At 41.4% G+C, this 13,736-nt stretch overlaps 1 protein-coding gene across 1 annotated transcript in view; it reads left to right on the top strand.

Annotated features, from left to right (window-relative positions):
* Positions 1–13,481, top strand: part of E2F3 (E2F transcription factor 3) — a 107,569-nt gene extending 94,088 nt beyond the window's left edge. The window contains exon 7 of the mRNA XM_055263723.2: positions 13,060–13,481. Coding sequence (XP_055119698.1) covers positions 13,060–13,145 — 86 coding nt within the window. The 3' untranslated portion in view covers positions 13,146–13,481. The remainder of the gene's footprint in view (positions 1–13,059) is intronic.
* Positions 13,482–13,736: the final 255 nt, after the last annotated feature.

The following is a 13,736-nucleotide window of genomic DNA, read 5'->3' as shown; positions in this document are numbered from 1 at the left end:
GCAACCTCCGCCTCCTGGGTTCAAGCGATTCTCTTGCCGCAGCCTCCTGAGTAGCTGGGATTACAGGCATGCACCACCACACCAAGCTAATTTTGTATTTTTAGTAGAGACAGGGTTTCACCATGTTGGCCAGGCTGGTCTCGAACTCTGGACCTCAGGTGATCCACCTGCCTTGGCCTCCCAAGTGCTGGGATTGTAGGGGTGAGCCACCACGCCCGACCTATTTTGTTTTTTGTTTTTGTTTTTTTTGTTGTTTTTTTTGTTTTGTTTTGTTTAGAGACAGGATCTCACTCTGTTGCCCAGGCTTGAGTACAGTGGCACCATCATGGCTCACTGCAGTCTCAGACTCCTGGGCTCCAGTGATCCTTCCCACCTCAGTCTCCTGAGTAGGTGGGACTAGTAGGTGTGCACCACCAAGCCTGGCTAATTTTTTATTTATTTTTGTGGAGATGGGGTCTTGTAATGTTGCCCAGGCTGGCCTCAAACTCCTGTCCTTAAGCAATCCTCCCCACTCAGCCCCCAAATGTACTGGGATTACGGTAAGCATGTGTGTTTTAGCATGACGTAACATAAGTCATATCATATATGCTGATCTGAAGCTTCGTATCTCTATGTCACATTTTTCCATGTGAGTACTTGTAGATCACGTTCATGCTCTTCAAAGGCTGCATACCATTCCAGTGATGTAAAAAAAAATATTTTTTTTTGAGATGAGTCTCGCTCTGCTGCCCAGGCTGGAGCGTAGTGGAGTGATCTTGGCTCACTGCAACCTCCGCCTCGGCAATTCTCATGCCTCAGCCTCCCAGGTAGCTGAGATTACAGGTGCCCGCCACCATGCCCGGCCAATTTTTGTATTTTTAGTAGAGACGGGGTTTCACTATCTTGGCCAAGTTGGTCTTGAGCTCCTGACCTCAAGTGATCCACCCTCCTCCGAAAGGGCTGGGATTACAGGCCTGGCCTAAAAATGTATTTAATAATATACTTAGGTGATTTCCTGTTTGAGAGATAGTTTTGTTCACTTTGCTATAAAAAAAATGTAAAGTTTTTAGAATGCTTATATGTCAGGTACTATATGTTTTATGTGGTATAATTCTCGTAACAAAATTTACCATTAGTAACATTTGATAACATTCACAGTGTTGTATAACCATCACTTCTGTCTAGTTTCAGAAGACATTTTCATCACTCCAAAAGGAAACCTGTGTCTATAAATTAGTTACTCCCTATCCCCGACACCTTGCAGTCACTGCCCTCTGCTTTTTTGTCCCTATGGATTCACCTGTATGTTTCCTATAAATGGAATCATGCAACGTGTGGCTTTTGTGCTTAACTTTTTTTTTTTTTTTGGAGACAGAGTCTTACTCTGTCGCCCAGAGTGGCGTGCAGTGTCGTGATCTCAGTTCACAACAAACCCCTCCTTCCAGGTTCAAGCGAATCTCCTGCCTCAGCCTCCCGAGTGGCTGGGACCACAGGCACCCGCCACCACATCTGGCTAATTTTGTATTTTTAGTAGAGACAGGGTTTTGCCATGTTGGCCGGGCTGGTCCAACTCCTGACCTCAGGTAATGTAGACAAGATGAATTTGCATCAACCTCGTAAAAGTTGATATAGGCCAGGTGTGGTGGCTCACATCTTTAATCCCAGCATATGGGAGGCCGAGGCAGGTGGATCACCTGAAGTCAGGAGACCAGCCTGGCAAACATGGCGAAACCCCATCTCTACTAAAAATAAATAAATAAATAAAATAAAAATTAGCCGGGCGTGGTGGCAGGCACCTATAATGCCAGCCACTTGGGAGACTGAGGCAGGACGATTGCTTGAACCCAGGAGGCGGAGGTTGCAATGAGCCAAGATCACACCATTTCACTCCAGCCTGGGCAACAGAGCGAGACTGTCTCAAAAACCAAAAAAAAAAAGGCCAGGCACAGTGGCTCACGCCTGTAATCCTAGCACTTCAGGAGGCCGGGGCGGGCGAATCACAAGGTCAAGAGATCGAGACCATCCTGGCCAACATGCTGAAACCCCGTCTCCTCTAAAAATACAAAAATTAGCTGGGTGTGGTGGCGCGCGCCTGTAGTCCTAGCCACTCAGGAGGCTGAGGCAGGAGAATCGCTTGAACCCAGGAGGTGGAGGTTGCAGTGATCCGAGATCATGCCACTGCACTCCAGTCTGGCGACAGAACAAGAATCTGTCTCAAAAAAAAAAAAATTTTTTTTTAAAAAGTTGATATAGGACTAGGATGTGTGAATATTTTATAATTTAGAACCTTACCCAAAGTACTGTTTTAGAAATGGGTTTCACTCTGGGGAAAATTTATAAATCAGTTTCAGTAGGGAGAGCCCAAGAAAGGGAGGAAGGGAGGAAGGGAGGGGAGGGAAGGAGAGAGGGAGGATTGAAGGGAGGGAGAGAAGAAGAAATCAGATCAGTCCTAGTAATATTGCGAGATAGAATATAAAACTAATACAGAAAAGTGAATTGTATTCAGTGATTCAGCGGCCATTAAGGGAAACAGGGTCAGTCACTCTTTGAATGAATATAAAGTGATTGCTGGATGCCAGGAACTGTTCTAGGCGCTGGAGTCCAAATTTAAAAAGGCCTAGGTCCTGTCAGGAAGAGGAAGTTTGCAGTCTAGTGTTCCGGGAGAAACAAGTTTTAGCTAGGAGAAGCAAACCGGAAGGCCAGATGTCAAATGAGCTATTTTTCTGACTGAAGCCATTTTTGGAAGAATTGGAAGGACAGATGGTTAGAGGCAGGAATGGAAATGGAAGGCAGATGTAGCCTTGCCACTGGAAAGCTCTACAAAGCCACAGAGGTCCTGATCTAGGGTGGTTTGGAGCAATTCCCAGCCCAAGCCTGTGCATCTGAATGCAAGAGTGCTTGGAGATGACTCTCCAAGTAGGCATGACTCAAAATAAACCAATGGATTCCCTTTCTAGGATCAAGGAGCTGGGGATCCTCAATCTAGATCTAATCTATAACCATGATACGAAAGAAAATGACAAAATGAAATTGTAGGTCATACACTGGGATATTAAGAAGAATTTCTGCACTGACCACATAGACTTCATCAGCCTGGAGTCAATCAGACGTTAAGGAAGTGACACTCATAGCAGGAAGTTACAGTGTTCCATAGAACACAAACGGCAAGTCTTTCTCATTGTGCCCCTAAATCTGGGACTTGAAGACTGAGAGATAAACAGAATTTCTTAAATGTATTCTGAAATGTTTAGAACACTAGGCATTACTCTTAAGCTTCTTGTGTGTGAAGAGCACTATCAAAAAGTTCTGGAGTTCCTGATGCTGAAGTGTTTGGCAAGTGCTGTGGAAAAGAGAGAAGGGACAAAGTTGCATGTAATCAGGGACTTGCCTCAGAAGCAACATTGGAAACTCCAGCCTTGCTTCTATTATGCTGTTTCAGGACTTCGGCGTTTCTCATATCACAGAATAGAGTTAGTGCCTTGGTGAAGGACGGGCTACCCTACATCAACTACAGTGGTGACTTCACACAAATACAGAGACAAAGATATTAAAACCCAGGGAATTGAGATAAACCAACAAACCAAAAACATTAACCAAGAGCTGGCTTTTCAACTCAGACAAAACCGTGTCAACTGGTCCTGATCAGAGAATCATAGTGTCTGAGTTGGAAGGCCACCTCACAGCCAGAAAGGAGCTGGTTTCAAGGGACAATTCTGTGATCCATTTTTCTTTTGTCAAGAACAGTCTTCAGATTCTTAGTCCAATGTTCTTTCTGCTGTGTCTATAATGTCTCTTAGTTCTCTACATAGATATGCACATTGGAAACCTGCCTCTTCCCACTCTTATCCCTGGAACCATAGGCTGGCTGTCATGATTAATTAATTATTTTGAATTAACATGAACTTCTGAGAGATCCCTGTTTATATTCTCTACCAGCCCTGTAATTCCTTCTACTCTTCCAAAACCTGCTTCATGGGTGCATGGCGGTCATTATACTGTGAGCCCATGGCACAACAGCAAATTGGGAGAGGTGGAAACAACTAAGAAACATAAGTTTGGAAGACTTCTTAGTGTTTCTTTTGTCTTTATTAGTGGATTAAAATGGATTTGCTTATTCAAATGTAGGAAGAATCAAATTGGCAGCAACTTCTAAACTGGGTGCTCTATTTCCTCCTGAAAGACTTCTCTTTCTGTATAGACCACTTTTCAGCTTCAGAAGCCTTTAAGATGTTTTTTTCTACACAAGCAAAGTCAGGGGCATTTGCCTCTGCTGAAGCCTAAATTATAGCCTGTATCTTATTCCTGAATAGCCCTTCACATTGTAGAAGGCTTTACAATTTGCAAAGTATTTTCATATGCCTATCTCTTCGTCTAAAGCCATTTGTAACTGATGGCAACAGCTGCAGAAGTAACTAATCAATCTGCAAATGATGGAACAGTATGTGGGCAGTGCTGTAAATGGAGGAAGAAAAGAATTTAGCTCTGAGCCATACCCTGGAATCCCAAGGAACAAAAAACAGTATTGCAATTCCATAGGAGAGAGAGCTGAAATAGTGATGTCAGTGAATAAAAATTTAAACATGCCAACAAAGAGAACATGTTTAAATGGGTAGGAAGAAGAGTGTGTGTGTGTGTGTGTGTGTGTGTGTTCAGAAATGGGAGGAAGCAGAAGGAGACCCAAGATGTTTAAAAAGAGACACAAGCTAAATTCTGTCCTTGGCAAGAAACCAAAGAATGAGTGTTCCTTTAATCGAAAAGGAACTACCATCACCATTGACTGAGAGTTGGGGTATCTTTTAAGGGAATAGAGTGAGTGCTATAGAACGGAGCAAACATAGGAGTATAACAAAGGACAGGGGAAGGTACAAAGTGTAGAAGCAATTCCCACACCTGGTTCTGGGAAGGAGAAAATCGAGGAAGTAGGGAACAAATATAGTTGTAAGTACAGAAAAAATAATTGGATGGGACTTTTGCTTCCATCAATACGGCAGATTAGATAGCCAGGATTCAGAATGAACCATTAAAAACAAAGAAGAAAAAAAAGGAGGGGATAACCAAGAAACCCCCCCTGTTACAAAACATCTAGATTCAACCAAAAACATAAGTTAGAGATCTTGGCTCACTTCAACCTCCACCTCCCGAGTTCAAGCGATTCTCCTGCCTCAGCCTCCCAAGTAGCTGGGACTACAGGCACATGCCACCATTCCTGGCTATTTTTTGTATTTTTATTAGAGACAGGGTTTCACCATGTTGGCCAGGCTGGTCTTGTACCCCTGTCCTCAACTGATCCTCCTACCTCAGCCTCCTAAAGTGCTGGGATTATAGGCATGCATACAATGAACTATTATTCAGCCTTAAAAAAAGAAGGAACTCTGAGCTGGTCCAAGTGCAGTGATATTTCCAACTAATTGGTCACAACCAGTTACAGATTTCTTTGTTCCTTCTCCCCTCCCAGTGCTTCACTTGACTAGCCTTAAAAAACATTTTTTTTTAAATCTTGCCCTATGTGAAAACATAGATGAAACTTGGGGACGTAATTCTAAGTGAAATAAGCCAGTCACAGAAAGACAAGTACTGTGTAATTCTATTTACATGAGTGTCTAAAACAATGAAACACACAGAACCTGGGGAGAGAGTAGAGCAGTGGTTTCCAGGAGCTAGGGAAGCGAGAAATGGGAAGTAGCTAGTCAACAGGTCTAAAGTTTCAGTTATGCAAGATTACTAAGTTCTGCCATACAACACCGTGCCTATAGTTCACAACATGGTGTTGTACACTTATAAATTTGTTAAGAGGGTAGACCTCATGTTAAGTGTTCTTACCACAATAAAATTTTTTAAAAATGTAAGGGGATGGAGAAAGCTATACTATGTGAACACTAATCAAAAGAAAGCTGAAGGATCTGTATTAATTTCAGACAAAGCATACTACAGAGTAAGTAAAATTATCAGGGATAAGGAGGGGCATTACATAACGATAAAGGGGTCAGTTCTCCAAGAAGACATAACAATCTTTAGTGTGTATGCACCTAAATACATAGTGTCAAGAGGCGGGGTGCGGTGGCTCACGCCTGTAATCCCAGCACTTTGGGAAGCCGAGGCGGGTGGATCACAAGGTCAGGAGATCAAGACCATCCTGGCTAACATGGTGAAACCCTGTCTCTACTAAAAATAAAGAAAAAAATTAGCCAGGCGTGGTGGTGGGCGCCTGTAGTCCCAGCTATTTGGGAGGCTGAGGCAGGAGAATGGCGTGAACCTAGGAGGCGGAGGTTGCAGTGAGCAGAGTTCGTGCCACTGCACTCCAGCCTGGGCGACAGAGCAAGACTCCATCTCAAAAATAAAAATAAAAATAAAAACATAGTGTCAAAATACACGAGGCAAAAATTTATAGAACTATAAGGAGAAACAGACAAATCCACTATTATAATTGAAGACTTTAACACACCTCAAATAGTAATTAACAGACCCAGGCCAGGCGTGGTGGCTCATGCCTGTAATCCTAGCACTTTGGGAGGCAGAGGCGGGTGGATCCCTTGAGGTCAGGAGTTCGAGACCAGCCTGGTCAACATGGTGAAATCCCATCTCTATTAAAAATACGAAAAATTAGCCTGGCGTGGTGGCGCACGCCTGTGGTCCCAGCTACTTGGGAGGCTGAGGCAGGAGAATCGCTTGAACCCAGGAGGTGGAGGTTGCAGTGAGCTGAGATCATGCCACTGCACTCCAGCCTGGGTGACAGAGCGAAACTCTGTCTCAAAAAAAAAAAAAGAAAGAAAGAAAGAAAAAAAGTATTAACAGGCCCATTAAGCAGAAAATCAGCAAGGACATAGTTGAACTGAATCAATCAACTAAGTCTAATTGACATCTATAGAATACTTCATGCAGCAGATGAATACACATTCTTCTCAAACTAACAGAACAGTCACAAGACAAATCACTTTCTGAATCACAAAACACACCTTAACAAATTTGAAAGAATAGAAGCCAAATGAAGTATGTTCTTAGGCCACAATAGAAGTAAACTAGAAATCAGTGATGGAAAAATACCTGGAAAACCCCCAAAACACACTTCCAAATAACACGTGGATCAGAGAAGTCTCAAGAGAAATTTAAAAATATTTTGAACTAAATGAAAATGAAAATACAACTTGCCAACATTTGTGGGTTGCAGTGGAAGCATTGCTTAGAGCATTGTAGGCATATATTAGAAAAAAGATCTAAAAATCAATCATCTAAGCTTCCACCTTAGGAGACTAGAAAAACAGCAAATTAAATCAAAAGCAAGCAGAAGAAAATAATGAAAATTATGACAGAACTCAATGAAATTGGAAACAGGAACTCAATAGAGAAAATCAATGAAGCCAAAAGCTGGTTTATTGAAAAGATCAATAAAACTAATAAACTGTCAGCCAGGTTACTAAAAAACAGAAACGAAAGAATGGCCATCACTACAGATCTCATGGACATTAAAAACATAATAAAGGCATATTATTAACAACTCGATGGCCACAAATTTAGTAACCTAGATGAAATGGAGCAATTTCTTGATAACACAATCAACCAGACTTATACAAGGAGAAATAGATTATGTGCATAAGCCTGTATCTATTAAAGATATTGAATCATTTGTTAGTAATCACCCAAAATGGAAAGCACGCCGTCACAAATGGATTGACTGTAAAATTCTGCCAAATATTTAAGGGAGAAATTATACCAATTGTCTGTAATATTTTCTAGAAAACAAAGCAGAGTGAAGCCGGGCGTGGTGGCTCACGCCTGTAATCCCAGCACTTTGGGAGGCCGAGGTGGGCGAATCACGAGGTCAGGAGATCGAGACCACAGCGAAACCCCGTCTCTACTAAAAATACAAAAAAATTAGCCGGGCGTGGTGGCAGGCGCCTGTAGTCCCAGCTACTCGGAGAGGCTGAGGCAGGAGAATGGCGTGAACCCGGGAGGCGGAGCTTGCAGTGAGCCGAGATCGCGCCACTGCACTCCAGCCTGGGTGACAGAGTGAGACTCCGTCTCAAAAAAAAAAAAAAAAAAGAAAGCAGAGTGAAAACTTTCCAATTTATTCTATGAAGCCAGCATTATCCTAACATCAAAATCAGACAAAGAAACTACAAGAATGGAAAACTACAGACAAATATCTTTTGTGAATATAGATGCCAACATCCTCAACAAAATATTAGCTAATAAAATGCAACAATCTATAAAAAGAATAGACACCATGACCAAGTGGAATTTAGTCCAGTTATGCAAGGCTGGTTCAACACTCGAAAACCAATTAATGTAATCCATCATATCAACAGGCCAAAGAAGGAAAATCATATAATCCTGTCAATAGATGCAGAAAGAACATTTCATACAATCTAACCCTCATCCATGATAAAAACCCACAAACTAGAAATAGAAAGGAACTTCCTCAACTTAATAAAGAACATCTACAGAAACCAGATGGCTAACATTAGACTTAATGGTGAAAAACTAGATGCTTTCCCTTTAAAATTGGGAACATGACAAGGATACTCCCTCTCACCCGTTTTATTCAACAACACACTGGAAGTTCTAACTAATGCAATAAGACAAGAAAGTAAACAAAATGTATATTGATTGGGAAGGAAGAAATAAAACTGTGTTTGCAGATTGATATGACTATGTAGAAAATTCCAAATAATCGGCCGGGCGCGATGGCTCACGCCTGTAATCCCAGCACTTTGGGAGGCTGAGGCAGGTGGATCATGAGGTCAGGAGATCAAGACCATCCTGGCTAACTCAGTGAAACTCCATCTCTACTAAAAACACACACAAAAAATTAGCTGTGTGTGATGGCGGGTGCCTGTAATCCCAGCTACTGGGGAGGCTGAGGCAGGAGAATGGTGTGAACTTGGGAGGCGGAGCTTGCGCCACTGCACTCCAGCCTGGGCTACACAGGCAAACTCCATCTCAAAAAAAAAAAAAAAAAAAGAAAAAAAAAGAAAATTCCAAATAATCAACAAAAAGCCTCCTGTAATTTAAGTGATTATAGCAATGATGCAGGATACAAGGTTAATATACAACATCAATTGTATTTCTATATACCAGAAATTAACAATTGAAATTTGAAATTTAAAACACAACACTATTTACATTACCATCAAAAAAGAGGGCTGGGCATGGTGGCTCATGCCTGTAATCCCAGCACTTTGGGAGGCCCAGGCAGGCAGATCACCTGAGGTCAGGAATTCAAGACCAGCCTGGCCAACATAGTGAAACCCTGTTTCTACTAAAAGTACAAAAATTAGCCGGGCGTGGTAGTGTACACCTGTAATCCCGGCTACCGAGGAGGCTGAGGGAGGAGAATAGCTTTAACCCACGAAGCGGAGGTTGCAGTGAGCCGAGATTGTACCACTGCACTCTAGCCTGGGCAACAGAGTGAGACTCTGTCTCAAAAAAAAAAAAAAAGAGAAATACTTAGGTATAAACCTAACAAAATATGTACAAGCTCTACATGAGTAAAACTATAAACCTCTCATGAAAGAAATCCAAGATCTGGATAAATGGAGAGATAGTCCATGTTCATGGATAGAAAGATTTAATATTTTGAAGATGTCAACTTTCCTCAAGTTGATCTCTAGATTCAACTCAATCCCAATAAAAATTCCAGCAAGCTATTTTTTGTGTATCAACATGCTCTTTCTAAAATTTATGCAGAGAGACAGAAGACCCAGAAGAGCTAACACAAATATTGAAATAGAAGAACAAATTTAGAGGACTGACACTTGAAGACTTATTCTAATGCTACAGTATTGAAACAACCTGACACTGGTGAAAGAATAGACAGATACATCTGTGGACTAGACCCACAAATGTATAGTCAACTGATCTTTGATAAGGGAGCAAACACAATTCAATGCAGAAAGGATCATTTTTTCAATGAATGGTGCTGGAATAACTAGATATCCACATGAAACAAAATAAAACTAGACACAGTCCCTACATCTTTCACAGAAATTAACTCAAAATGGATCATAGGCCTAAACATAAAATGCAAATCTATAAAACTTCTAGAAGATAACATAGAAGAAAATCTAGATGACCTTCAGTTTGCTGATAACTTCTGAGATACATTACCAAAAGAATTAGCTATGAAAAATTATTGGTAAGTTGGAAATAGTTTGACACAATGGTATTGTTGCCTTGTTCTTAAATTAGGCAGTGAATTCACAGGTATTCATTTTATTACTAAGCATCACAATTTACATTTGTTACATATACAGTTTTTGTATGTGAAATTATTACAAAACTAAAAATAATTTTTTAAAGTTTGGATCCCAAAATTTCAGAAGGATAAAGGGTAGGTGATTGACAAGTTCTTTAACAACCAATTAGCCTTTAGAGGGCCAAATGTGATGTTTCACTCTGCAATGTATAGCTAATCTAATTATGGTGGAGATCTAAATTAGTTATAGAAGAATAACACACTGTGGATTGAGTTAATCTCTTTGTATTGCTGTGCACTGCAATAAAGTGTTCTGATAAAAAGAGATAAAAACAAGCTGGGTGTAGTGGCTCACTCCTGTAATCCCAACACTTTGGGAGACCAAGGCGGGCGGATCACTGGATGTTAGGAGTTTGAGACCAGCCTGACCAAAGTGGTGAAACCCCGTCTCTACTAAAAATACAAAAATTAGCCGGGCACAGTGGTTCACACCTGTAATCCCAACACTTTGGGAGGCCGAGGCAGGTGGATCACTGGAGGTCAGAAGTTCGAGAACAGCCTGGCCAATATGGTGAAGGCCCGTCTCTACTAAAAATACAAAAATTAGCCAGCCGCAGTGGCTGCTAATCCCAGCACTTGGGCAGCTGAGGCAGGAGGCTCACTCGAGGTCAGGAGTTCAAGACTAGCCTGGCCAACACAGTGAAACATCATCTCTACTAAAATTACAAAACTTAGCCAGACATGGTGGCATACACCTATAATCCCAGCTACTCAGGAGGCTGAGGAAAGAGAATCGCTTGAACCCGGGAGGCGAAGATTGCAGTGAGCTGAGATCACGCCATTGCACCCCAGCCTGGGCAACAGAGCAAGACTCCATCTCAAAAAAAAGAAAAGAAAAAGAAAAAAAAGGAAAAGAAAAGAAAAAAAGGAGATAAATATAGAAAATTGGGTTGAATTAAGAGAAAGGCAAAACTTTAAAGTTCTTTTTAAAACTAATAATTAAATTAAAACCTAGAAGAGAAGCAAGGAGACGGAAAAAGTTAGAGTTTTATTGCAACAGGACTATTGAGCACTTTGCTTAGTCCTTATGTGCAGATGGCATCAGGAATCGCCCTTGATAAAAACTGCTTTTCCTCCAGGCCCCTTGTCCAGCTGTTTTCAGTAACCTTCTCTTCAAAAGCCCCAGGCATGGCTGGCTTATAGGTAGGTTCCAACAGGGGAGGCTAGTAAGAGCAGGAGGAGCTGAGAAGCAAGAGATGCTACTGAGACTGTGCTATGTGCCCTGCCCCTTTCTTGATAACTTCATGAAAACAGCAGGGGAAAAACCTGGTGTTAGAAAGGCCTTCCTGAGCCATTCTTCTTCTTGCCTCTGTCTCACCTTCAAATTTCACTATGTATTTCATATCTTCTTTGCTTTCCCTCACTTTGTTACTCTCTCAGGTTCATTTGGACACACTTGCCCAGCACCAATACCTTTACCTCCCCTGCTCCCCTGCAAGCCTAAATGCCCTCTTGCCGCCCAGTGTTAGTATTTGACATCTTAGACTTTATTATTTCAGCTCTGGCTTTCACAGCATGCAGCTCACGGAAGAGCAGAGACAATAAAGTAATACTCGCATCAAGTATTTTCTCAAAATAGCCTCTCAGCTCAGCTTAGGATCTTCTTGAGACCTCTGCTAGTTTTCCCTATTTTTTGTCCTTTGGGGGAAGATGTCACGTAATCCATATACTATTTTCATCTATTAATTATTTCACTCCTTCAAGAATAATTACAAAAGTATTCATTTCATGGTGAAATTACCAATTTTTTCCCTCTCATATTTCTTCAGGTGACTATTTGTTATATCTGAAATACACAGTGCTAACCTTTTAATGAAATTCTATATCATCTTTAGAAACTTCTGTTTAGGACTACTATTTTTTTTTCTTTTTTTGAGACAGTATCACTCTGCCGCCCTAGCTGGAGTGCAGAGGTACGATCTTGGCTCACTGCAGCCTCCACCTCCCAGTTCAAGCGATTCTCCTGCCTCAGCAACCCGAGTAGCTGGGACTACAGGGCTGAGCCACCACAACTGGCTAATTTTTGTATTTTTAGTAGAGATGGGGTTTCGCCGTGTTGGTCAGGCTGGTCTCAAACTCCTGACCTCAAGTGATCCACCTGCCCCAGCCTCCCAAAGTACTGGGATTACGGGCATGAGCCACCACACCTGGCCAGGACTACTATTTTTTTTTTAATCAGGGCAAGGGAGTAACATGATAACAGAAGTAAAATGGTAATGATGCTCTGGCCTCTTCCATTTTGGCATGTACTTTGTAAAGCTGCTGCACTCAAGGACTGTTTCGGGGACACCAAATGGACAACATGGAAAGCCTCAACTCGTAGTGAATATCCTATTGCTGCATTTACCAAAAATATAGTGGTTGCAATGTAATGTCCTACACTTAATTATATAGAGCTATTATTATTATTATTATTATTATTATTATTATTATTATTTTAAGACAGAGTTTCACTCTTGTCACCCAGGCTTGAGTACAGTGGTATGATCTTGGCTCACTGCAACCTGCACTCCCAGGTTCAACTGATTCTCCTGCCTCAGTCTCCCGGGTAACTGGGATTACAGGCATGTGCCGCCACACCTGGCTACTTTGTGTATTTTTAGTAGAGACAGTGTTTCACCATGTTGGCCATGCTGGTCTTGAACTCCTGACCTCAGGTGATCCACCCACCTCAGCTTCCCAAAGTGCTGGGATTACAGGCATGAGCCACCGCGCCCAGCTATGCCAGCCATGTTTATTGAACAGATTCAGACGTCATCTCAAAGACCCTCTTCTCTTGGCTCTGTTTTTGCTCTCAGCTCTTCTCTTATTTTTGACTTGCTTTTCAGCTCTACCACCCCAGAACAAAGGCCCACTTTTAGAAGTCAACATTTTTGAAGATCTGAGGAAAAGAGCATATGTTTTAAGATGGTAAAAGAAGAGCAATTTAAGCTGGTAAAAAAAAAAATGTCTGGAGGTGTTTAACAGCTCAATGTTTTGCAGCATTGAGCACTTGACTTTCATTATGCTTCGAATGGTAAGAGATTGATGATACATGCTGGGCTTCTTTTAAACCTGTAAACAGGACTGCTGAAATGGAAAGGATGTGGGAATCGTGTCATATGAGGACTTTTGAAAGACTACAAACTGCTCATTTTAGAATCATTGGTCTTGCCTCTAGGAAAAGGAGATCAAGAATTTTGACAAGCGCTTTCTTTATTAACTCATGCTCTTCCCATAAAGTCCTGTTAAATAAACTTAAAAACAAATTGAGGCAATTAAGAAATGAAAAATGAGAATTGTTTGGACGGTATTATGTACACAGGAATGAGGTTAGTGTATAAAATGCATCTGTAAGGTACTGCACATTTGCTAGAAAAGAAACACTAATTAAAGTCCAACCTCTCTAGAATCAAAAGAGAGAAATATGATATGTTACATGATTCAGAGTTCATGGGATAAAACAAACCAAGGCTCAGAAGAAGACCTAACTATTCTTGGTTCTGAGATTCTGAGATCACAATTT

Source organism: Symphalangus syndactylus, chromosome 23 (assembly GCF_028878055.3).
Source record: "Symphalangus syndactylus isolate Jambi chromosome 23, NHGRI_mSymSyn1-v2.1_pri, whole genome shotgun sequence".
NCBI classification, from domain to species: Eukaryota; Metazoa; Chordata; class Mammalia; order Primates; family Hylobatidae; genus Symphalangus; species Symphalangus syndactylus.
Note: the sequence above shows the minus strand (reverse complement) of the source record. Positions and strands in the feature narration are given on the sequence as shown.